Source organism: Harmonia axyridis, chromosome 2, assembly GCF_914767665.1.
Source record: "Harmonia axyridis chromosome 2, icHarAxyr1.1, whole genome shotgun sequence".
Lineage (NCBI taxonomy): Eukaryota > Metazoa > Arthropoda > Insecta > Coleoptera > Coccinellidae > Harmonia > Harmonia axyridis.
The window spans coordinates 50,849,805-50,876,758 of record NC_059502.1 but is presented as its reverse complement, the minus strand read 5'-3'; the positions used below and the strand labels follow the sequence as shown (position 1 = coordinate 50,876,758).

At 34.3% G+C, this 26,954-nt stretch overlaps 1 protein-coding gene across 3 annotated transcripts; it reads left to right on the top strand.

Annotated features, from left to right (window-relative positions):
- The first annotated feature begins 667 nt into the window (after positions 1-667).
- Positions 668-26,823, top strand: LOC123671958 (protein tramtrack, beta isoform). 3 transcript variants are annotated; one of them, XM_045605871.1, is made up of 9 exons: positions 668-764; positions 830-1,188; positions 1,329-1,494; positions 1,584-1,740; positions 3,077-3,326; positions 5,203-5,302; positions 11,811-12,118; positions 12,638-12,847; positions 22,935-26,823. In XM_045605871.1, exons 2-9 carry the CDS (start codon positions 1,018-1,020, stop codon positions 23,187-23,189), a joined length of 1,617 nt encoding a protein of 538 aa, XP_045461827.1. In that variant the 5' UTR covers positions 668-764; positions 830-1,017; the 3' UTR covers positions 23,190-26,823. The 3 variants fall into 3 exon arrangements, with proteins under 3 accessions (XP_045461827.1, XP_045461826.1, XP_045461828.1); XM_045605870.1 differs by having other exon boundaries at positions 687-1,188; XM_045605872.1 differs by lacking the exons at positions 11,811-12,118; positions 12,638-12,847; positions 22,935-26,823 and adding an exon at positions 7,191-8,332 and having other exon boundaries at positions 692-1,188.
- The last annotated feature ends 131 nt before the right edge of the window (positions 26,824-26,954 follow it).

Here is a 26,954-nt window from a genome sequence, read left to right as displayed (position 1 = left end):
TTGTGGAACTGGGCATTCATTAGACATGTCTTTATTTAAATCACCCGAAACAAATATGTGCCTCTAGTGCAAGTTCATATCCACCACCTTCTCCAAGCAATGTCTTAAACTTCGGACAAACTCATATATGCTGCCATGAGGGGGTCTATCTACTGCCAAAATCGCTGATCTCATATCCTTCACCCAGATTCCGCAAATTTCAATGACAGATTCCACTGAGCATTCCGAAATATAATTTATCTCTTCAACTTGTACGGTATGATCCGATAATATGAGTGCATCTCCATAGTTATTTGGTCTACAATGGTATGCTTTGATGTTGTAGCCTGGAAGCACAATTTGCTCATGTTATTTCTGCCCACCCAATGTTCCGTAATTGTGGCAACCTGCATGTTTTCCTGAACTAGGATCTCTTATCTCTTGCAGTTGCTCAATTTTTCCATTTATCGAGCGGATGTTAATGTTGAGTAGTTTGAATTTGCTGTCCTGGTGATTTACTATATCTTCTTTGGTCTCGAAAAAAAAATTCTTTCAATTTTGATACCTTGGGGCCAGAATTTCTCCTGATTCAACTTCTCCAGCAGTTCGCTTAAAGCGCATTCGTCAGCGCTGACTTTCCGAACTCACCCTACTTTTCCAAAAGAAGACACATACCTGGTTATCTGTGTTCTCAGTTTGTCAGTTAACAGCTGACATTACAATATTTCTATAGCCGTTCTTGTGTTGAAACTTGAAACTAAAATAAGTCAAACAAGTAATTAATGGTGATGCAATTGATATAATCACGAATAAAGAATAATTTTATCTATTGAGAAAAATCAATTTTCAGAGTAATGACGTAATAAAATACAAGCATTGTTGATGTCATCTCGTATAACATTGGTTATTGCTTGATTTCAAGGTTATCCGTATAAATGGAATCAATTTATTGATTCCCAACTAGGAATACAAAACATAAACAACTTTCAGAAAAGAATAGGATTAATATCATTGAAATCAGTATTCCATAATTCAAAAATGACAATGCAGCAGTATTGCCTCAGATGGAATAATCATCAACCAAATTTCATTTCTGTATTTTCTAGTCTTTTGAATAGTGAATCATTAGTTGATGTTACATTAGCAGCAGAAGGGCGACATTTACAAGCTCATAAAGTGGTTTTATCAGCATGTAGCACCTATTTCCAAGTAAGCAAAACAATAGTTACCTGAAATGTCAAATACCAATACGTGATATTCTTAGAACGAAGGCTTAGATTTTAGAGCAAGCGATAATATAACTAACCAGAAAATTAAAATTCCCTTTTTTTTTTACATTAAATTTTCAGTCATTGTTCACCATTAATCCTTGCCAACATCCAATTGTAATCCTTAAGGATGTGAAATTCTTAGATCTGAAGATAATGGTCGATTTTATGTACTACGGAGAAGTAAATGTATCTCAGGAACAACTACCGCATATCCTCAAAACAGCAGAAATGCTAAAAATTAAGGGTGAGTATACTTTATGAATGAGTATCAATAAATTAATGGGGAATATCCAGAATTCACATTTGATTAACTTGATTTCATTCTGAAAACAGGATTGGCAGAAATACCAGTTGATCAGTCTATGACAAGACAAGACAACACATCTGATCGGGCTGAACTTTTAACAACGGTTGATACCAGTTGGAATAATGAGACTATACAAAATCGGTCTTCTCCCTCACCTTGTCCATCATCACCATCATGTAGGAGGTAGGTATCTCTTAGATTTTGTAACATGTTATGTTAAATACGATCTTTGAATTTTCTCATTTAACAAATTTAAAAGGATCAATCAAAAAGATAAATAATAGTACATTGAGAATCTAGTAGTCAAAGTGATATTGTCGTAGACGACAATGTGAATTACATTTACATTATAGTCAAAATACTTCATGTAGAGGAATGAACTAAGTACAAAAGAAGATGTTGATATTTCAGAATATTGTAAATTAAGTGAAGAGAATGTATGAACCAAGAGTCATAATTTTTGTTTGATGAACAAATCAAGTTATTTACTATGCAAGCACCCAATCACATATTTATTTATTTATCATACAAATCATACTTGATGAATAAGGTACCTTTAGCATTTAAGAATTTTGAGGTTATCTAGATATTTATGTAGGGTTTACTTTTTAGATGGCTTTAATATTTGGTGTTAGCAGAGCTTGTAACCATGATGAATTCTATGAACTAATTGTGAATGATATTGAAGATTTCAGATCTAAGCTTTTTATCTGAATGTTTAATAACAAAAGAACATGCCAAGATCCATTGTAATAAACAAAACTTATATGCCACTTTACAGAAACTATATAGGGTATTCCTAAATTGGAGGTATCGGGTGTCCCAAATTCGTTGTCTAGTTTGGGGATTTCAGAATCCCTTCGACCTAGAAAAATATGAATGGCACATTTTCAGTCTTGATTTTGGAGGGAATTAATTTGATGAGAACCTCAATCTGATGAATTCAACTGTTCACTAGATATAAGAGAAAATTGGGAAATGGCATTAAATGAAAAGTTTCCATAACTTTTTTATTACTGCTATGAACATGATATCATTAGAGAATTTTCTCAAATTCTGTGGCAAATCTGATATTAGGAACTATCCTGTCATGGATTTATCTGTTATCTGTCAAATTTGTCACTCAGAAAACAGTTCTGCCAACCATCATTTGTCAATGCAAAAATCACTAGATGATATTAAATTTATGTAAATATTACAATATTTTAAAAAAAATTCAGTGAATTACAGAAAATAATGAATAATACTTGAAGTTCATTCAAAATCTAGTCACCTGTGGCTCGTTTTTGAATTTTGAACTTATGAAAGAATATTTATTTCCGGACCGGGAACAGTGCGGAAAAATTCAATGCATAGTGACGGATAAGAAAACTGATTGAGTATAGTTTGTGGTCTGATTTGTACTGCAAGAAAATGATAATTCTTGAACGATTTCTGAAAAAATAATACTCGCTCTTTCGTTCTATGCTTGCATAACTCTTTGATTTAGTCTCATTTCCTTTACTCTGATTTCTTTCAGGAAACGGTTAAGGAAATCATCAACAGGGTCGGGATCTGGTTCTCTTGAAAAGTCAGTGGATGAATCACACTTGAGTGAATCTTGTCATACCAATATCAATGTAGAAACAGTAATAAAATCTGATCCTGGTTTTAACATGGATAATATCGGCCATCCAAAAAAACAAAACAGTAATGATTCAGAATCACAAAGAGGCAGTTCCCATGAAAGCAGTGATCGTGATACTAATTTAAAACAACATATACATTTGGTAAGTAATCAATTTCAATTTTAAACAGTTTCATGGAAGAACATTTTCTAGTCATAAAGTTTAATCTCTGACTAAATGTCAATGGATACTTCCACTAATTAAAGTAATTTGTTATTTTATTTATCTACTTTTTATCTATATTAAGACTAGCTTTATTTCCGTTGGATATTTACAATAAATTGTGTAAAAAATCCATCAGTTTCCTCAAATATATTGAGTGAATAGGTTTGTATAATCAAAATATATTTGTCTATGCTCGAGTTGGTATTCGCTACGATTATATAACGAATAATAGTTTCAATTTCTCTAACTATAACCAAAAGGCTACATTTTGAAAATTTCAAGGACATTTCACCGAGCTTCACTTTTAATTTTTTTTGGCGAACGTCCAAAAAAGTTACTATGGAAATTATCACAAAATGGCAAGAGGCAAAACACCAAAACGATTATACCACGTCGTCAAGAGTTTATTCGCCATAACTATGAGAAATTCACGGATTTTATTGTTTCATCAAAACTTGAGTTATATAATCCAATTTACTAATGCCTTAAGGGTAGATTGTAAATTTTTCAATAAATGACATTGTACAATTGTAAGGAGGAACCATTTTTTCCTGATGCAATTGCCGTAGTATCATCCACATAAAGAAAAAAGGCGAAGTCAATACTTTCTGTAATATCATTTTTGTAGGGAATAAAAAGAACTGATCCTAAAATAGAACTTCGGGAACTCCTTTTCAGCACTTAAGAAAATTCAAGTTCACAGACTTCAGACTTACATTTTTCACTGTGAGAAATTGATTTCTATTCTTGGGATAACTCTATCCAATTTAAAGAGCTTTTCCACTTATACCAAATTTCTTTGGTTCCACATTCATTTTGTCGTCTACTATATGTTTCATTTATCTACTAGTCATTGGAAGTTGAAATCACTTATATTGAACAGTATCACATTGTGAATGAAACAGATATCTTCTCGCATAGAAAAAATTAAATTTAGACAATTGCTTGGGCCCATCCATTCAATTCTAGAAGGGAACTTTGTTTTACATAAAAACCATCATCATATTATTTAATCTTCCTATGTGGCAACCCCAACCCTTTAAATTTGATTAGGGAAAATGAATCATGCTATATGCTGTTGAAAAGCTCTTTTCCTCCGGATTATGACTGAAATTTTTCAAAATCTGATTATTCCTTTACGTATTATTCCATTCGAAAATGAAATACCTTTTAATTTATCCAGTGCATAAAATGGTTACAAATGTTAACAGGACAAGGAAAGAGGTTGAAATTTTATGAGAAAAAGGAAATAAGTGTCCAGAACCCAACAAATGCTCAAATCGAGTCTAGCAAATTTCCATCCAATGGTATTTTTTTGTTGAGATTTTCGTTTCTTACTCTCGAGTATTCATTTATTTATTTATTTTATTTATTTATTTAATAAATAAATTCTACAACTCATCAATACATTGATGTTCCCATAAAATGAATATGTTCATGAGGTATTCTGCTGGAAAAATCTTTTCTCTTCCACTTTTGATTTTCATTACTTGCTTGCTTGATTTCTTAGGGTTATCTTTGGGTCATCTTCTTTCTCCATATTGGCTCGACATCTTAACAAAATGACCTTTTTTTTTTGACAAATTGCACAAGTTTGGCTTGATTTTTTTATTCTGTGACATACTCAGCAGTAATCAACGGGGAATTTATTTATTGTCGTGTTGGTTTGAACAAGCAAGCAACAGCTCCTTTATTAAAGTCAGTGCGTTTCTCATTTTTATTTTCAGAGATATTAATATCAGTTAATATTATTAGTTGATCTGTATAGTTTTGTCTGATATATAATTTTCTTAAGATGAGTACTTATTTCCAGCCCATATCCCAGCCAGAGTACACAACCATACAAACTATAACGGATACTAATTTAGAAATGCAGAAACCTTCAACAAGTACATCGCATCAGTCAGAATGTCGTAAGTACTCAATACTCCTATTTATAAATTTCCACTTAGATTTTTTACGACAATTATGAGGCTAAAGTTCAACTGCTATGTAAGCATGGTATGTCCTTCTTCATTATCCAATCACAACGATTCTTCTCCTAATAAATGCAGATATTTGGCAGAGGCTAAGCTCCTATAGTCCTATTATCATAGGTTATGACAATCGTTTAACAAGATGAATTCATCAAAGTGTCATATGAATGGGTATTTTTTTATTAATTCAAACTCATTCTTTAGTGAAAATTATTTTGATGTAAGTAGTTAACTTACATTATTATTGAATGCTATTTTATTGTGAACATTACCTACTTCATTACATTGTTACTCTAGGGCTTTTCGATAGACATGATGCATTTCAAAATGGTGATGTTGTTTTCAGTAGATGCCCTTTAATCATAGAAAGATGCACTTTTGAACAACGTTTAGAATTGTTCTATCAAAATCAGTGCACATTTGTGAATACTCAGTGAGATTCAAGAAGAATTCATTTACAATACTATGGATAGTGAGTCGATAAACTGAATAATATCGTCTATGAATTCTTCTAGAATTTCTCTGTATTCACAAATGTGCTCTTACTTTGATAAAACAATTTAATAATTTCTGAATTTTGTTGAAGGTTGTATCTGTATTTTTATGATTGAATGGCATAATCTACTGAAAACAAATGACATAAGGTTGAATAATAATACATTGTTGCCATTATAACCATTTTAAATTGTATTATTCCTGTTGGAAAATCCTTTATAACAATCTGTTTTGAGTTAAAATTTAATATTGTAAATTCAATTATTCTTCTATGAGAAAAATGAATCTATCCAGACTCTCAAATTATCTAGGAGATCTTATAGTAGAAAATTTTGAAAATCGCAGTAAAACACTAAACAAAAAGGAAAGAACAATTATCTTTGATATGACCTGTTTACTTCAAATTGACATCATTTTAAGCTAGCCAGTTCGTTTTTTTTTTCAACAAGATAGTAGGTATGAAATATTCGACGTTCTTTTAGAGCTTTTCCAAGCATACCTTAGTCTTGTCTATTAGGATTTTAATGAACAACCTCATATTTTTTGTTTTCAATTAGTCTATCGATATTTTTGGCTCATAACTGGTTGGAATCAATCCGTCTTTCTAATTTGGTGATCTGATCTAAACATTTTAAGGATAAAAAAAAAAATTGTTGAAACCAGCTATAGGCTCAAGTCTGTTACTCTCATACTTCTTCAATTACTCTTTTACTTACTTCTGTCAGCTATCGATTTGAGTTCTTCGATAATAAAATTAATTATGCAAATTATAAAAAAAATCTCATCCTACGTTTCATATTATGAAATCGATCGAATGTAAAGAGTGAACACCTTCAGGATTGAAAAATGTTCAGTCAGCATTCAAAATTTCTGCTAGCAAAATGCATTTCAGACCGTTCTGAAAAACACACTAAACTTTTTCAATAATTGTTGTAATGTTGTGATGATGATCTGCAAAAGTTAGAAATTTCCGGGCCTTGTAACCGTGATTAATCAGTTCTTTTACCTGACGTTTCGCCCTCAACTGCGGTAGGCATCTTCAGAGGTTCTGAGTCATAGATTGTAACTCGACACTGGATTTCTAAGAACTGATGTTCGTAGTCCGGTATTTATACTCTTTTCATTAGTAGGAGTGGAAATAAGTGATCCATCCGCCCACTTCTGATCACTGCAATACCAGTGCGATTTATTGCAAATAACCAGGCTCCTCGAACGATTGGTGTTTCCTCCACAAATGTTTTATATCACAATGACAAATATCATCTTACGTTGCGGTTGAGCTTAGCCTCGCCATTACTGCAATCCGTTAACCATCCACCCATCCTTCCAGGCCTCAACTGGACCAATATGATGGACCAAACGGGCTACAGTACCGCAGGTCAATACAACAACTTTCCCACAAACGATGCCATGCCTCCGAACACCGTAGCGTTGCCCGAATGCATGTTGAACGTTAACGGGGGTGTGTCTCCTGCGCCCTCTAGCGACGAAATACCGCAACATCAAAAGAAAAAGAGGAGTGTGAATCCTCAAAGCGAGGAGAGGTTTATAAAAGCGCTGGAAGCTGTGAGATTCGGCGGTATCGGGTTTTGTAAGGCTGCCAAATTGTACGGCGTTAACAATCGTACATTGTGGTTAGAATACAAAAAACGCGGTTATCCCAATTTCAGGTTGAGCATAAAGAACCGAAAGATCGAAACTCAAAATGATGTAAACATCAGCGAAAAAATCGACGAAAATAAACCACACATCGAACACCAAGAATATAAATTGGAACCGCTATCAAATAACGCAGTCAACTTGGCTGGCACTGTAGTTGGTTATTTCGATAAACATACCGATTACACACATATGATTCAAAGGATGAATCCTACCGGTTCGATGAGTCAGCAAGCTACAAGCATTAATGGTTATCCAACGGTGAATTTCGATCAAATCAATTAACATTCGATACAGACTCGAACGAAAAATCAACGAGTCAAATTTCGAACGGTCGACTTAAAATTTGCAAATCTTACGCCTCGATTATACTGCCGTACATTTTAAGGTCATACTTGCATTACATCATTTGAAAAATCTAGTGTTTAAGCCGGTATGAATCGTAAATGGCCAATTCATTTCTGTTGTTACTTGTTAATTTATGATGCAGCCCTCTTTTCTTCAGAATGAAATGAATCAATGATGAAATAAGTATTAAAAAGTAAATTAGTCAGCTGGAAGAGTTGTTCGTACTATTACTCCTTTATCCAGATAGCACATGTGGACACTAAAATATACAAAAACCAAGGAACTTCTTATTTTTACAACACAAATCTTTATTGTTCAAGACTCACCAAAGTTCATCAATGAACCAACTTGACAGAATATATCAGTGTATGAAACGGCTAACCTAACCTACAAAATGTTATTCTAAGGTTAACACAAATCTTAATTTGCTCATCAAAGAAAAAAAACTGGATGAATCTGTTGAAAGAGTAAACATGATAATTTAGGTCGGCTCACAGCACTTAAAATCAAGAGGTGATACTTCTCAGAAGATCGTCTGACTAGAGACGAATTTTTTTTTTTTTTTTTCTTTTTTTTTTTTCTTTCTATTTTATTTGTGCTCAGCAGTCATGCTATGTACACATAATCACGTAGTATATAGTAATGCATTGTCCACCACCAGACATGTACAACATCCATGACCTAGCCGGGATTCGAACCCGGTACCTTCGGCATCACAGCCGTCTCCGAAACCACTGTGCTACCGAAGGTAGACTAGAGACGAATTCAGCCGATCATAATCTATTTTCAATGTTTCTTTAATCATTCCTCATATTTAACTCTCAGAAAGGGTGGATTCATTGTCATTGAAGGATATTCCACGACTTCCATAGTCCATAGTTCTCTATGGATTTTCATAGAACATATTGTTCTATGGACTTCCATAATGTTGAATATTCATTTTTTATATGTTGATGGATGTTCATTCTATCTACGAGGATATTTCTACCTGAGATAGAATCGAAAAGGATACCCATAGAGACATTGTGTGCTATCTGGATAGGTCTAAAATTCACCATCTCAATAGATTTATAATGTCTATAATGTCATATCATGCAAAATTCACAATTGCCTTTTTTCGATATACCCATTGCAAGGTCTGATTATAGCGACAACTGAAGCTAATCAATTATACTTTATTTTTGTTATTAGTGTTTATCTTCACACTAGGTTATCTTCTCTATAGTATTTTTTACTGTTTATCCGCCATTATTTATTTGTATATTGTTATCTCATGTAAACCAACTTCAAAATCTTCTATAAACATTCTAAAAAAAAACGTAGAAATACCTTCAACAGTAACTCCTTGAAATAGAAATTATACATTTTAAAAATTTAATTTCTTTGTCAATTGTTGCATCCTGAGCCTCAAATCCCAAATGATGTCCTATAACCAATGCAATTCTGAAGGATGAATGGTTTTTTTAGTTTTATTTCTCTGTATTTTATCTTCTTTTTTCTCTTCCTCCTTTCCTAGGTTTTGTTATTTTAAATACAAGCAATATTTTTCACAAAGCCAAAGAATTAAATCGATATATTTTTTTTTAAGTTTTTTTTGGTACTTCAAATAGTGAATTATCGAGAAAATTTTCGTCTATACTAACGAGCACCTCTGAATTGATAAATAAATATAAGAATGAATGTTTTTTTTTAGTTTTATTATTCTGTATTTTGACTTCTTTTTCCTTTTCCTTCTTTCCTAGGTTTTGTTATTTTAAAAGTGCCTCGTCCTGAGATTTTAATTTTTTCGAAACGATTTTTTCTCTTCCTCAGATTCTTTTTTCCTCGGGATTCTTGGTACTTTTTTATACTTTGATGAATTCATTTTTCGCAAACTCGTACAAGCTCCAAACTGAGATGTCTCGAATAGTTGGATAGAAAACATTATCCAGTTTTGTATTGATATATTTCATCAATACGTTAATATATTTGCAATTGAACTACTGCAGAATTGTATTAACATTGTTATTCAGACAATGGTATTAATACTAAAAATTTGTTTACATATTTGATCATTCTGAAGAAAGTTTTGTTCACCCACTAGGAACTTAAAAAACTTCACGAAAGCTTGGAAAAATAGAAGTTGAAATTTTATGATTTGCCTTATTTTTTATTGTGTAGTCAGCAGACTCATAATTTTAATATTCTCTTTTTGTTATTTTACATATATTGCTTTTTTTGTTATTTTATTGTTTTTATCCTAATTTTTTCCGAAAAATCGTGTTGTAATGTGATTCTGAAAAAATAAATAATGACTCCAAATTTAATTGTTTTCTTCGTTGAATGGGAATATATTACCCAACATCCTACCTACTTTTGTAGAGTGCAGCTCAAGAGTAGCATGATGAATGAAACTGACACTATTAGTTTCTTTTTTTAGTTCCGAGCGTTACAAAAAATGAAGATCTTCTTTCAAAAAAAAAAGTAAATTTGTTTCAAGTATTAGCTTATGAAGGTTGCTGTTTCCGATTTAAACAAAATTCAAAAATTAAAATCTACTCATTTATATACTTCCATGAAAAATGGAAACTGATTGATTTTTTGAAATGTATAAGAAGAAACAATTCATCTGATTATTTGTCGCTAATAAAGTATAAACAAGATATTCATTCAAATCTTCAGCCCCGTTATCACTATTAAATTTATGGTGTTTTTATTACTATATGCCTTTAATTAGAACTAAATGCGTACTTTAACTGAGTTAGGCATGAAATTTAATCTTAGATTTTTTTTTCATTGAAAACTAGGACCATCAAAAAATAACACAAAAGCATTAATCTGAAATGTGATATTATGAAATGGCCACAACGCTGTATAATTAAATACGTTCTACATTAAACTTATAATTTTTTTTCTGACTTATCAGGGAAAATGTTCGGGTGATTTTCATATCTGATAATAGCTTCAAAAATAGGTCTTGAAGCTTGGAGGCATGCGCATTTCATGAAATGATCGTTAGGTTCCAAAAAGACGTTATGTTTTTTAGTCCTAAAGCATGCATGAAAAAAAGGATCCCTTTCTTGTCATAAAGGGCCAATATCGGGACTTGAGGATGGACAATTCAAACCGTTTTCTAATCTCAAAATTGGTTTATGAATAACGTTTCATTTGTAACGAAGATTTCTCACAGAAAACGAGACTTTACTTTCCTTTATGAAACTGGCCCTTACAGCAGTAAGATTTTCAGTAGAGCGTGCATTTCAATGAAGTATGATCCTTAAGACATAACTTACAGATCCAGTTCATCGCATTTTTTTACTGTCTTACCAATTGTGCTCTCATATATGGCTAAGGGTTACTTTTATAATCCATCCGAAAAGGCTCCACTTAGTAAAGACCGCTTCATAAGAAAGTAGCCTTCATATGGAACTTGAAAGTGTCTCCGGTTTCATGAACATATTCCGACCGTCGTTTAAAGAAAGTTTTTTTATTTGAGTCAAATTTACTAGGGTTGGCTACTCTGAGGACTAGTGATTTATTGTTTGCATTTGATAGTATTTCATAGAAATTTTGCAGTTCTGTAGGAAATTGGCACTGAAACAAGCTTTATAAAAGGATCGTGTCATCGTGCATTTCATCTTTCAAAAATCAGCCCTGAAATAAACATGAAAAAAATGTCAAAATAGATACGGTTAAGGCCTAGTGTGATACGATTAGTGTGATTGATTAATAATCGCATCAAAAATAGGCCAGAATGCATGCGCATTTCAAGCATGGACTTTCAGTTTCAGAAAAAGATGTCTCATGTAATAAGAGAAATTCATTCAAGAAATAGGCTCGGAAGAGAAAAAGTGTAATAAAAAGTTATCATATTCGAAAGAACGGAACTGTTTCATAATTGACGGTAGAATATCGATTACATATTTATTCCAATACATTATAGGTTAATTTTTTCTTCCTTTAGACAAACCTAATGTAACTACACACGCACAACTATCCCAACAGTTTGTACACCACAGTCAAATCACTATGGGTACGAAAAGGGGACGATTCTTGATGAGACAACAGCGTATCAAGAAGGAAAATGATGGCGGTCATCCGTCAGATGGAGATTCACCAACCATCCAATACTTGACAGTTCCACCGATGCGCATGGAGCGCCAATGTTCCGATCCTCTGCCTGCCAACTCTTCTTCTGGCGGTTTATTAGCAGTTCCTGGTTCGGTCTTGTTGAAACAACACTCGCATCCTCTTCTAATGAGTCAGTCAAGAGTAAGTTTTCTGCTAGTTTGCTTGAATCTGGTTCAGGTAAATTTTCGTGAAATTTCTTACTAGTGTTCAGGTTGGGACATAAATGATTCCATAAAAATTTCAGTTCTTTCAAATAGAAATAGTGTTTCATCATAAACTGGACAAATATATGTAGTCGGTAGATGACACCGAGAGAATCATTTTTGCCTTATGACATATACCACGATCTGAATATTGCTAATTTCTGAGCAATATTCTATTGAGTATGGTCAGTTATGTATAACCTTTAAAATTACGATTTCGGTTCACATCATAATATTTTTGAATATTGTCGAAATATATAGGTGAAATGTTGGCTTAGTCCAAATTGGGCACCTGATTTTTTAGAATATAGATATTATTAATGTTCTAAGCCAGATTTCAATGGTTCTAACCCTTCAACTAATATTGATTAGGTTCTAATCTAATACTATTATTCTATAAGTATTTTGTGTTTTATTATTAGTCTTCCAATTTCATGTCATTCTTTTGTTGTTGTAGTCCTTTTCTCCACCACCGAATCTGCAGACTTTCATACACTCTTCTAAGCTTGGTGATCAAGCTGAGAGAGCAATCAGCCCTGTTGTTGTGGTAACAGATCCATTATCCGTATCGCAAGAACTTCCACTTAAAGGGGATGTCCCTCAGATGCCAACTGCTACATTGAGGGTGAGGACAGATGAACTGAAAAGAAGTGTTTCATCGCCACAAGTAAGAGTTTTTATATTTTTATTATATTTATATATCATTTTTCAAACCCATCATTTCGTCAAAATGTCTTGTTTTCGAATTTTGATACGAGACTGGTCTCGAACGATAAGGTTTGCTCACTGATGACGAATCCGTCCTCAAATTAAATTCTGTTCTTTTGAAACGAACCAAACGAAGAGTTCTAGAAACTTGAAATTTTCACTGCGTAAGGTCATGTCAAAAGATAACACAAGAACATCACACAGAAAAGACATACCTAGTATGGAGATTTTAAGTGAAAACTGTTATGTTACAGTAGTGCAACAGTTTGCTTATAGGGCGGGTAGATCTACTGTAGACGCCCTTAATCATCTTCTTAGAGAGGTGGAAGGCACCCTCAACGCAAAGGAGATTCTGCTTGCAATGTTCGGTGATATCAGAGGGGCCTTTGACAATACCCTACTTACCTCCATATGCAATGCAGCCAAAAGGAAAGGGATAGAACCCTCCACTGTTAAGTGGATATCAGCTATGTTGAAAGGACGAACCGTTACAGCCTATCTGGGAGAAACCGAAGTGACTGTGCTGATATGCAGGGGATGCCCTCAGGGAGGGGTTCTATCACCCCTGCTGTTGAGCTTGGTCATGGATGGCCTCTTGGAGAGGCTTACAACAGGCGGATTTAACGTCCAGGCTTACGCCGACGACATAGTGGTGACGGTTAGAGGCAAGCATGGGGGCCCAATAAGTAGCCGAATGCAACTTGCTCTCAAAACTATTGAAAATTGGTGTGGGGAAGAGGGGCTTACTGTCAACCCCTCGAAAACATCAATAATCCCGTTCACTAGAAGAAGGAATCTCGACCTCAGAGCTCTGGTCTTAAATGGTCAAACTCTGCACTTCTCTAGTGAGTGTAAATATCTAGGTGTTATCCTAGACAGAAAACAGAACTGGGGGAAACATATAGATAAGACTCTTTCCAGAGCCACGGCGGCTATGTGGGCATGCAAAAGACTCTTTGGAAAGACATGGGGAGTGAAACCGAAAATGGTACTGTGGTTATACACAGCGGTGGTACGCCCTATTGTCACCTATGCATCTCTAGCATGGTGGACAAAAACCGAGGAGGTCACCACACGCATCAGGTTGCAGAAAATGCAAAGGCTGGCGTGTATTGGTGTCACAGGAGATATGCGCACAGCTCCTACGGCAGCGCTGGAGGTCATACTAGACTTGCCTCCCTTACACCTACATGTGAGGAAATGTAGCCTGCTCGAAGCAATAAGGATCTCCCATAATGGAAAGCTCCTTCCTGGGAACTGGGTTGGACATATGAGGATACTGAATCATCTAGATTCAAACCTCCTCGCAAAACCATCAGATATTATGCCAACCACCTACGATTTTGAAACGCCCTTTGAAACGGTTATAAATGACCGTCATAGTGCAATAAGTTTCATAAATCGTCTGGACAAAAAGTCATCCATATGGTTTACAGGTGGATCAAAAACAGAGAAGGGCACCGGCATTGGGATATATGGACCTAGACTGAGGATCTCTAGAGCCCTGGGAAGTGAGCCCTCGATTCTACAGACCGAGATAATGGCTGTTTATGTATGCGCCCAGGAGTGTCTCAAAATGAACCCCAAAGGGGCGCATATCTACATCACCACGGACAGCCAAACCACGCTGAGATCCCTGGAATCGTGCTGCCAGGGGTCTCTGCTGACTTGGGAGTGCCGTAACACCATAAAGCAACTGGCCAGAGGAAATAAGGTGACTCTACTATGGGTACCAGGGCACTGTGGGGTTGAAGGAAATGAGAGAGCGGACGAGCTTGCAAAAAGTGCATCAAGGTTAAGACCTGCTGGACCTGAGCCTTTCTGTAGGATAGGAAAAGACCAATACAAAGCTGCGGTCCAGCTATGGGAGTTGAACAGTAGGACAATCCACTGGACTAACACTCCTAGACTTGCTCAGGCAAAGAAATTCGTGAAGATTTCACCTACTTACACCAGAAAACTCCTGAAGCTTTCACGAGCGGAGCTTCGGGTGATGGTGGGACTGCTGACGGGGCACTGTCGGTACAAACATCATTTGTACCGAATGGGTAAGTCAGCAGACGAGATTTGCAGACTCTGTGGATCGGAAGTAGAAACGGCTGAACACTTGATATGCAAGTGTCCAGAACTGGCTGGCCTAAGAACCATTCACATGGGCAAGCCGGTCCTGGATACCAGAGAGGTAATGGCCAAGGCCCCTAGGGAGGTTGTCAATTTTATTAACGTCGTTGACGACCTCCCTGGGTTTCTATGAATGAGTAGGGTAGTGAACAAAAGATCTGCATGGTCGCAGTTCCCGGAAGGCTTACCGAAGCAAAACGACCCCAGTTCAAATAATAATACAGTAGTGCATGAGATAGTATGCGAAAATACAGACCCTGAGAAAAACTTCTCTCTCTGAAAATGCAGGATTCTACGTTTGTAGCAATTAGGTTCACTATCCAAAACGTCTGCATCATCAAATCTAAAATTGTGTCCCATATTAAAATGGTGAGAAGTTAGGGCTGTTTTATCATTGTTCGAAACATTTCTGCAATCATATTTGTGTTGTTTTAGATGGTTACTCAAGTGTTGACTAGTTTGGCCAACGTAACATCCATCACAGATGGAACAAGAAATTCTGTAAACTAAGTTGGATTTAAGTGAGGTGGGAGTTTGATCTTTAATTCTTGTGAAGAACTTTCTGGATGTATGCTTATTGTAGAGTTGAACTTTCTGAATATTGAGCTGATTTTACTGGATAGAGAAGGAATAAACGGAAATTTAAAATATCTGGTCTTGATCAGGTTATTTTCTTCGTTGTTAGAGGATTTAGTAGGTGTACAAGGCGATGTGACCTTTTTTATGGTTCTGTTAATTATATAGTTATATTATTCTTAGTTAAAATTTCTTTGACTAGTTTGAGATTCTCATGCCTGAAATTATCATCGCTTAGTAAGGTAGCTCTTCTATTTAATTTGTTCATCACGTTCAATTTGTGTTTGATGCAATGATTACTAGTAAAATTCAGACATCGATTTGAATTTATCGGCTTGTTATACAAATTTGTGGTGGGTCTTCTCTCTCGAATGTAAACTGGATCTTTTCGTGAAAAGAGTAAAGAGTTGAATATGTCAAGGGTGTATTGTAATTTATTCTCAGGAATCAATAATAAGGAATCATTAACGTATAGTTTAAGAAGGGGTGGTCTAAAATCTAACACTAAACACACACTCCAAGAGTTCATTCATAACAAGGTTAGCAATAGATTGGCTGGGTGGTACTCCCATAGGAGTGCCATCCAACTGTTTGTAGAAGTTACCGTCGAAAGAAAAGAAACTACTCTCGATATAATGGATGCTACACCAGTTAACAATTATTATTATTATAATTCCATGATAATTGAAATGTTTCTATTTTATATTCAATCCATCCAACCAGTTTTGGCATTTTACATAAGATTTGTTTAAAACCTCCCAATCAACCGATGGCCTAATCATCTCATCGTCATCTTCTTGAAAATCCACGCATCCTTCTGAGATGAAATCATTGTTTGGTTCATCGCATTTTGTTCGCAGAAGAATCCACGTAGTTGAATCTTCTTCCTCCTCGTCTGATTCGTTTTCGTCTATATAATCAGCAATTTCAATCGGATCCTTGATTTTAATTGATGGAACATCTTCCACATGTTTTCTTTTAGAATTATTTATCACTTGCCTCAAATCATCCATCGTTTCGGAAAGAATTGGTTTTTTTTCCTAGAATATTCATATTATGATAAAATGGCTATATAGAAAATGATAATATGTCGCCTAGATGGCGCTTCAACGAGGAGTTTTCAATGGTGAGAAGATAGAGAAAAAAAAATATTTCTCTACAAAATTAAAATATGTATTTGTACAGGGTGGGCAAATTTCGATGTTTTAGCACTACAACTTTTGAACCAGATGAGATAGACAAAATCTGATACCCACTTCTCGGTCTCTTTTTCTGAGAAACTAACAAGGGTAGTATTCATTTTTGGCCACCTTCTTTTGTTTTTGAGTTATAAGCGAAAATTGGAAAAATGGCGATATCGAAAAACATTTATATCTCCGCTAATACTGATGATAGTGCTCTGAAATTGAAACATTATACAGGCACTTTTTCACGTAGAAACCAGTGGCGTGCTCGTATTTTCAGAAGGGTTTTTAATTACGAAGATATGACCCAAAGTTATGTTTTTTCAAATAGGAATAGTAGATTTTTGTGTCATTTTCTGAAAGCTCGATTTTTCCTAATTTCAAAAATATACAACATTGTATGATTCAATGATCAATATAAATAATATAAAATGGCCAAAAACCTCTTTTCACCTAAGAGTCTCAATATTTCTATGGTTTCAACTGTTGATGAACACAGAAAAATTGAGCTTTCTATAACAAGAGCAGTGTCCTTCCGTCAATCTGATTATTTTTATGCTTTTCATTTATTTCTACAAAATTCGAATCTAGATATGTTTTATAAATTTTTTATCTGAAATTTGATTTGGAAATAACGGAGAAACCACAAGATCGAATTTTTCAATCGAAAGAGTTGTATTGAGATGCATGTATCAGGAGATTATTTACATAGGTCTCCAGAATCAATATGCACAAGTACCAATCCATTTTAAACAGCATATGAAACAATGCATATATGATTGAACTCAACATTTTAATTACGAAGGGACAAACAAGAAATAATATTTAACCTAATAATGACAACAATTGCACAATGCACAGTCGACACCTCTTCTCGATATTTCAAAAGATGAATATTTGAAACTGTGTTCAAGCTACCTAGGAAAATTTTTCCAAGTTCGTTTATCTTTTCGAAACTATTTGTATAAAATAAATATAGATTCAAATTTTGTAGAAATAGGTGAAAAGCATAGAAATAATCAGATTGACGGAAGGACACTGCTCTTGTTATAGGAAGGCTCATCAAAAGTTGAAACCATAGAAATATTGAGACTCTTAAGTAAAAAAAGGTTTTTGACCATTTTGTGTTATTTATTTTGATACGAATCATTCGATGTTATATATTTTTGAAATCAGGAAAAATTAAGCTTTCAGAAAATGGCACAAAAATCTAGTGTTCCCATTTGAAAAAACATAACTTTGGGTCATAGCTTCGTAATTAAAAACCCTTTTGAAAATACGAGCACGTCACTGGATTCTACGTAAAAAAGTGCCTGTATAATGTTTTAATTTCAGAGCTCTATCATCAATATTAGCGGAGATATAAATGTTTTTCGATATCGCCATTTTTCCAATTTTCGCTTATAACTCGAAAACAAAAGAAGGTGGCCAAAAATGAATACTACCCTTGTTAGTTTCTCAGAAAAAGAGACCGAGAAGTGGGTATCAGATTTTGTCTATCTCATCTGGTTCACATTATAAAAAAGAGGTGAATATAATCGCATTGAAAGTTCCTTGAAGTATTGAAGTACCTGTTTTCTTGAAAACAAACCCATTTCAATTTTCACTTCATTCAATGTTTTCTTATAATCATTAGTGAATTTGCTAGAAATCTTCTGGTTTTCGATGAAAATTTTTCTGAACCTCTTTCCGTGTTTCCCTGGCCATTCACTTTCACTGATGTCCCTTTCCGCTTGATTTTCTTCTTCGTCGTTCTCAAAAATCAATGTTTTCACCGGTTCGAATAATTCATTGATATTTTTACGTTTTATTTCGCCTATAAATTTTAGCGCAGGTAGTTTCTGTTTCACCTTAGATTTCAACATTATTGGTGTAAGAGACTGTTTTCGAGTCGTTTGGCCGGTTGTTAACGATTATTGATCAAATACTTTAATGGTTTCAATGTATAGGGAAATCGATATTATTTTCTTCGTATACTTAGCTGTATACTTGCAAATACTTTTATATTCTACGAAAGGTGAGAATGGCTTTACATTCAATAAAAATTGAAATATTGCATAATGATGATAATATATTGTTTTATTGGGAGTAAAAGTGTGACTTTCTGTGATGAAAGAATGTTCTGATTATTTTGGACGAGTAACAAAAAGTGCTCTTATCCGAATAAAACGTAAACTATAATTAGACAGATCAAACATTAAGATATTTACAAATATTCAGCGCAACTGAGATTTAGAAAAATGCAAAACCACATTCGTGTGGTAAGCACTAGTTTTATAGCCTTCGAAGTGAAAAAAAAGCGTTGAAAGCCGTACACTAGAATTGTTCGTTCTTAGTGCAACGAGCTAATCATAGTGATTTAGTCAAAAAGTAATTGAGGATATAAATTACAACAAAATTTACAGCTATCTATTTCTAGTAGCTCTATTGATCTACCGAATCTATGGATCTGTGAGCTCTAATGATGTACTGGATCTGTGAATATATTATCGCTAATGATTTTCCGTCTCTGTGGATGTGTTAATTGCGACTCAGTGGATCTGCAGGGGCGGATTCAGGGGCGTGGGCATGCCCCCCCCCTCGCGGACCTTATAAATATAAAAATATATCCAGAAAAATCGAAAAATATGCGTGGGCACTCAGAAGGGTGAAAAATTGGATATGATCTAGAATGGTTGAAGACAGGTCGAATGTATTGGCATTAATGCATATACATAGAACCATTTGCAGCAGTGTTAATGTTGACAATATTATACAAAGATACGCTAGTCAAAAAAATAGGTGACTAGAATTTGTTATTAAGCTGTAAAATTTCATCATATTTTTTTATTTAACATATGTAGTAAAAAGGAATCCATTATTTTTCTAATAGATGACTTTAGTTATCTGTATCTCGCGTTGTACAAGTCCAATCGGGTTTTACTATATGGCGTTAGAAAGATGAGATTTCGCACTACAAAAACATTCGGACAGTTTTGTAATGAGTTGACTCAGTTGAGTTTGAGCGCGCCACAAAGGTGGACACTAGCAAAAAGAAAATACGTTATATTTTATAGTTTTTCTTAGATGAAGACAAAAATTAAAGCCAGGCGGCTGAAAATGTAGATGGTGTTCATGGACCTGATACTGTAATAGCCAATCATGTGCAATTTTGATTTCGTCGATTCCGTTCCGGTAATTTCGATGTCAAAGATGCACCACGCACTAAAAGGCCACTGGCCAATTGTCGAAAATAGCGATAAAAGCATGGACATTGTCGAGCCCTGTTTCGATTGTTCAAGAGCACAATAAACCGTTTGAAACACTATTTGCAAAAGGCTGATCTCAAGAAGATGCTAGATGTATGGGTACCAAACGAGTTAAGGCAAAAAACCGCATGGACCGCTTCCACTGCGAATCACTGCTAAATCGCAACAAAATCGCCCCATTTTTGAAACGCTTGGTACCTGCTGATGAAAAATGGATTATTTATGACAACGTCAAGCAAAAACGGTCGTGGTTGAAACGCGGTGAGTCCTCGGAAACGGCCAGGAAGGTTTTGCTGTTTGTTCAGTGAGATTGGCAGGGAATTATCTACGAAGAGCGGTTCCCCTATGACACAATTGTTAACTTGGAACTGTAGTTATCGAACGAAACAGCGCATATTTGACCCAAATTGAATCATTCTAACTATGGTAATTGAAGTTTTGTTCTTCATGCAAAAATAATGGTTTTCTTTTTACTACACCTCATACTTTCTTGCACCTGAGTTTTCTTATGAAATAAATTTACATATATTTATGAAATATGTGAAATTTTTTTTGAACTTGTTTTTGTCGTACAAAAATTTTTGAAATTGAATATGATATGATTTACTAAAATCCATCTTTCTATAAAAAAAAACACTTGACCCATCAAAAATTTCCGCTATTTTGCTATATGAGCCGTGACTTTTTATGGCCCCCCCTCAAACATCTTCTGGATCCGCCACTGTGGATCTGTCAACTTTATGCTCCACTGACTCATTGACCATGTAAACTCTATTGATCATCTGAGTCTATAAATTCATTATTACAAGTGATTTACAAGCTTTGTGGATCTGTCAGGTCTAGGGGTCTACCCGAGGGTCTACCGGCTTTTGGATCTTTTAGTTCTATTGATCTAACAGCTACAGATCTACAAGAACAAATAGCATCTAAGTAGTCTAACCTTAGTAGGAAGCGCTAAATCACCGCTTATTAATAGTTTTCCCATCTTAAGAAATGCAGCACGTGACTTTTCAATTCGGTATTTTATCTCTATCGGATGTTACCATTCTTCATTTATGGTTGTTCCCAAGTAAACGGAACTATGTACTCTTTGGAAGGTTTCATTATGAACATTACGGATTTATGGGCTCTAGGAATCTACCTGCATGTGAATCTGGTCTCGTTATGAACAGTTATATGGATCTATGTGCTCTAGAAATCTACCATCATTTGGATCTGCCACCTCAATGGCTCTGTGGTAGGGATGTGTCGTTCACGAACGAACGAATCAAAAAACCCGGGTCTTCAGAACGAATGGTTCGATCGGGTCGTCTCTCTGAAAATGATTCGTTCGTTCGAACCGATCCGAATGAGCCAAACTTTCACATTCAGTTCATTCAATCTGAGGATCTTTTAGGACCCAAAGATCCATAGAAAGAATGGTTCGTTATCCGAGCCTAGGCAGATGGGTTTCGGTTTGGACTGACCTTAAGGGAACATATGGTTGTAATAAAATACATCCATTTCGCAAATGAATCATCGGCTCGGCACTTGGCTTCGCACCCGGTTTTGAAGAAATGTGATAGATAGTAAAAGAAACTGGGCTCTGTAATTGCACTCTCTTAGATGCACCAATTATTATTTCTTGAAAATGTTATGGTCTTAAATATTGTTCATTATTTTTTGAGAATTTTTTTAACTATATATTCAAACCTTACTTTGTAAAGTTTATCAAAATGAATATTTTTTTGGAACAAGATATATTAATTAGGGTTGATATCAGTTTAAGGGATTTCAGATCTTCTGTATTTATTTGGTTGGAATAGATATAGATAATGATCATTAGGTATAGTTTTCGTTAAAATTAATAATTCAAGACCTCGTGAATTTAGTATTCTGTACAAAGTACATTCATGATTTACTTCTACTTCTTCATTAGTCATTTAAATATTCCAAAATCATCAATTTGAACGAGGAATATATATTAGATTTTGAAATTTTTTCGAAAGGTCTATAATCATCTCATGAACCAGATATCAATTTATTATATTCTGCCATCTCAGTAACTTATAACTTTATGATAAAGGATCTCATTTATGTTTATGATTATGTCTCAAAAAATCATTATCACGAATTCCCGATCCGATTAAAAACATACCGACTAACAAATACAAAGCTGATATTAACTTAAAATTCTTTACCAAGAAAAAAAACAAAGAACGAAAGAACCAGATCTACGGATCTTTGAATCATGCGCAAATCGTAGATGATTCGATCTGAGCTAGTGAGCTGAAAAGAACCATTGGGTCAAATGAACGGGTCTTTTGAACCGGGTCGTCTCAGCAATGGATCTGGTTCGACCCGGTTCGTCGAAATTGAACGAACCACACATCCCTACTCTGTGGATCTACCGGTGCTCTTAATCAATCTTATCTAGGGATCTATCGGCTCTGTGGTTAAATCAGCTCTATTGATCTACAGGCTCTGTGAGTCTATTGATCTACTGGCTTTGTGGATCTATCAGATCTGTGGATCTATCAGCTTCATAGATCAACCAGTAATGTAGATCACGGGTTGTTAGTTTATGATTTAATCAATGTGTGAAGTTCGTGAAATCAGATATAATTGCAATTTCATTCAACTCTGTTGAAAAAGTTATAGAAATTAACTTATATTTATTTTTTTTTTTTAATTCATGGAATATTTTAGACGCCATTTCTACTTCCGATATCAAACAAACTCACATTAATAGAGTGTAATATCTTCGATGTTGGTTGGAAAAATAGTTTTTGAAATTGTACAAGTGAATTTTTTTGTTTTAATGGGTTTATTTATTATGAGAAATTTTGTTTTTTTTCTGAGAATAAACTATATTATTATCATTATTATATTATCGAGATCAAATTAATATAAACAAAATTCACTATTTATTTTTCAGGAAAGCGCAAGGTCTTCTCATTGTCCGGTAGTACGTCCTGGGCCGGCTCTAGGTTGCAACTTCTGCTGGAACACAGTCGACACCCATGGTCGAATATTAAGGAGAAAAACTAAATACCATTGTCCCGAATGTCAAACTAACCTCTGTATAGTTCCCTGCTTTCAGGAGTACCACGAGAGACATCCCAGTCAAACTGATCCAATCGCGCTGACAACATCGGTCATGCGCGTTTTTCCGAAAACTACTTCTATGTGAGACGCCTGATTGAGAATTTGGAAATCTATACGAATTATCACATGGAAAAATAGTTCCTAATGATATGCGGTAGAGGAGGGAATTTTGTTGGAGGTGATGATTGAGATTGAAAAACAAATTTTGACATTGGGCTCTCTTTGCACCTTTTCAAAGTTGAAAAATGCGATTGTTGAAAAGCTGTAAACTCTAAGAGAAAATCGATTTAATTCTATGGTTATATCATAATATTCATATACAAATTTGGAATGCTGTTGAAGGTAGAGTCTGTTCGTATTCTGTTCTCAAAGAATATTGGGAACAAGAAGAATTTTATTGGATATTGAACACGGTTGATGAAACAAAGGAAAATTTTTAACATTAAATGGTTTATTCCATAGAGGGAAGTTCTCTTTGTCAGCATCACTGATCTTAAGGTTCGAAAAGTAACCATAAATCGGTTTATCAAAGTTCAAAGTTGTACTTTAATATCAAATGTTGACGTCGCTTGGCCTTTCCGAATTCATTAGAATAAGTATTGTTTAAAATGATCCAATCCATTTGTTTTAAACTTTTTCATTCAGGAATAGCTATGATACACGAATAATATCTTTGATTTAAAAAACCGTTATCGCACTATGACCGAATTTGATGGCAGAAGAACACTTATGTGTCATCACGCAACGCAACACACTATTCTGTTCCTACCTACAAAATTAAACACATATGAAGATCATCATTCACTTGAGTCAATACAAGGTGCGTCATGCTTAGCTCCCACACTTTAAAAAGTTCCTAAAGATAAAATTTATAGAAGTTAAAGAAAAGCAAGTAGTAGATATAGTTGTTCAAAGCTGTATACTGTAAAACTGAGTTAACAGGAGCGGTGACACTAGCATCTTCAAGAATGTTAGACCAAATGACGCCTCTAGCCTTTTGGGTTGTGGTTGGGTGGATGGTCCCCTTGAGGCTTGTCAGTTGCCCAATCACAGCAGTTTTGCCTATTAACACAACCTGGAAGATGTAAGTAAGCTCCATAACTCAGTTGCCTGCAACTGTCAAGACTTCTCCCCCAGTCCCGTTGGTGGTAACCATGATTTTGTAAGATCTTGAGGTCAGTACGCAAAATGCGTCTCATTCTAGTGTCTGAAATCAGAAGAATGCGGGCATGTTTTTGTGTAGAATGAGAGGTGTTAAAAGACTGACCCTTCCTCCTGTTTGTGTAACCTCTTTCGAGTTTGTTTTCCAGTTATTGCATGCGAATGGCCCTCTATGTGGCAGTTACAGAAGTATCTTTTTCAATAAAAGTCGCGACAACAAAACTACCCTAGTCTCCCAAATACAATATGATGAGATCTGAAAATCTTTCTGGGATTGCCCATTCTCGCACCATGATAAATGAAAAGTGTGATTTAACCATGGCGCACCCTGTAAATTAGTCTCTGAAGTGAGCCGGCATAATTTCTGGTGAATAAACGAAGGATAATAAGCGCTTCTATTTTAAAACTAAGTTTCGTTCAGTTGATCATACATCATATTTTTTATTATAATTTGTAATCCAGCTCTCAGATTTTTCTTCAATATCGAAAGATCCAGAGTACCTACTACAGTCAGGTAGTTATTTCTTGTTTTTCTACTCGGAGAGTGCTTGCAAACTTGAGTTCCTTGAGAATGACCCTAGTGTCGCTAAGGTTTGAATGTTGAATATTTTGCTTTTTTCACAATTATTGAACAGTTTTCGAAGATTATTGTTTTTATTAAATTGTAATATTGTTGAAAAAAGATATTGATGAAAATATTAATGAAGCTCTCATTGAAGAATATCGAAAGAAAAACGTATTTGTTACGTGCTTTTTGGATAATTGTGATTTGTATTGTGAAACGCACAAAAATAACACTCAACTGAATCGCTAGATAGAACCAAAATCCAATGAAAACCAATTTGCATGTCATTCAGTGGCAGCTTATCTGTTTTGGGTGTCTCAGAAGTGGTGTTATAATGATGGAAAAATATCAGTACAAAGTATTCAGAATTTTGCTTGTAATCATTTTGATACCAGGATCGTAGACCTAATAATGAATGAGAATGTATGTCTAAATAGCATTTTATAAAACTTACGTAGACTTGAATTATATTTGTATTATATTGAGGTTCAAGAACTAGGAGAAGCTGAGTCATTTCAGACTTAAAATTGTCTAACTGCCTTCTGACTTAATACATTCGTCCAAAAAAATCATAAAATCCCATTTTTTATTATGGGAAAATATTTGGATGTGTTTTTTCAGAAAAATTTTATGAGATTGTCAGTTTTCAATATGGGTATCGGAAAGAAAGTGTCAGTTATTTTCTTTCGTTTTCAGATTAAATATAAACTCATGCACGAGCTTCTCTAGGTAATTTTTATTTCTAATGAAAAGTATTGTTATTACAATTGATGTCGAAATTTGTATTGCTTCTTCAACACTTAGGTAGACCAAATCACATGGTTGACTGTGTAGATTGTATTTCTTGAAATTATAATATCATTTTGGTCAGGTCAGATTCATAAGATGGAAACAGTTGTTTACACTTTCAATGAGGTATGTTTGTTGAATATTTCTCAACACTGGTTCCAGTGGCTCTTTGGTTATATAATCAACTATACTTTCAGATAACTCACTAGACTACAAAGTGTTTAATCATTCGATAAAGTGTTGTTGAATGATTAAACAGAGACAATCTATTAATGCTCAGATATAAACTATACAGGGTGTTCCTAAATTGGAGGTTCAAACGGAAACGATAGATTCCTCGGATCATTTTAAGAAGAGAAAAAGCGTATAATTTCGAGATTGTGTTTACTATCAAAATAATAATTGAAGGATTCGAAAACCAAAAGAATTATTAATTATCAAAAATTAATCACCTATTTGACTCATACATAGTCCATTTGTTGTTAGGTCTATGGCTGAAATGCAATTAACGTTATTTAAAAAAAGCAAATTTGCTCAGAAATATTATTTGATGAGGGACATTGTTATATGTGAAAAAATTCTATTTATATCAAAAATATTTCATGCCTTGCCACAGATTTTTTCTAGTAAATCATCTTTCTATATTTGAAAACTCATTGTTGATAGATATATTTTTTATGAAAATATTAAGCTACTTGGGTCCTGTCAATCCCAAGTTCCTTCTTAAGATTTATTTTCTATACCTGAAAAGTATTATCTAATGTAAATATTTGTAAATAATTGAAGCGTTAATTATTTATGGCTATTTTTCTGTTGAATCTGATGTTTATTTTGGATAAAATGTTATAATATCACAGATTTATTTTTCACTGAGCATATGTGATGGAAAATATCCATTGATTTCTATCTGTAAATGACAAAGTAACTAACGTCCTAATAGAAATTTGTTGAATCACCAATTGTCATACTTCGAAGCAGATATTATTTCTGGATGGAATATAATTTTTTTTAGGGACGTGACATATTGAAATGTGATAATTTTTTCTTTAATATAAGATATTTTGGAAATATGTAGATTGATATTTGTCATTTATCCATGTAGAGTTGTTGTATTGATAAAACCCAAATGTTGTATAAAGTAAAAAGCTTTTGATGTATTGTGAAGAAATATTTCATGGCGTAAATAAAGAGGTATATTTTTTAATTTTTACTTTTCATTGCGTTCTCACCAACAAATACAAAATCGTGATCACCAATTTCGCTAAGAATATTAGGATAGATTAAAATGGGGTTTTCCAATTGCACTGCGACCTGATGGCCTAGTGTAGGGAAATT

Excerpts from the sequence above, each read along its gene's own strand:
- LOC123671958 (XM_045605871.1), top strand. The coding sequence starts at position 1,018 with ATGACAATGCAGCAGTATTGCCTCAGATGGAATAATCATCAACCAAAT. Across the intron at positions 5,303-11,810 it reads ATCGCATCAGTCAGAATGTC|ACAAACCTAATGTAACTACA; the intron begins GTAAGTACTCAA and ends TTCTTCCTTTAG. Across the intron at positions 12,119-12,637 it reads TTCTAATGAGTCAGTCAAGA|TCCTTTTCTCCACCACCGAA; the intron begins GTAAGTTTTCTG and ends TTGTTGTTGTAG.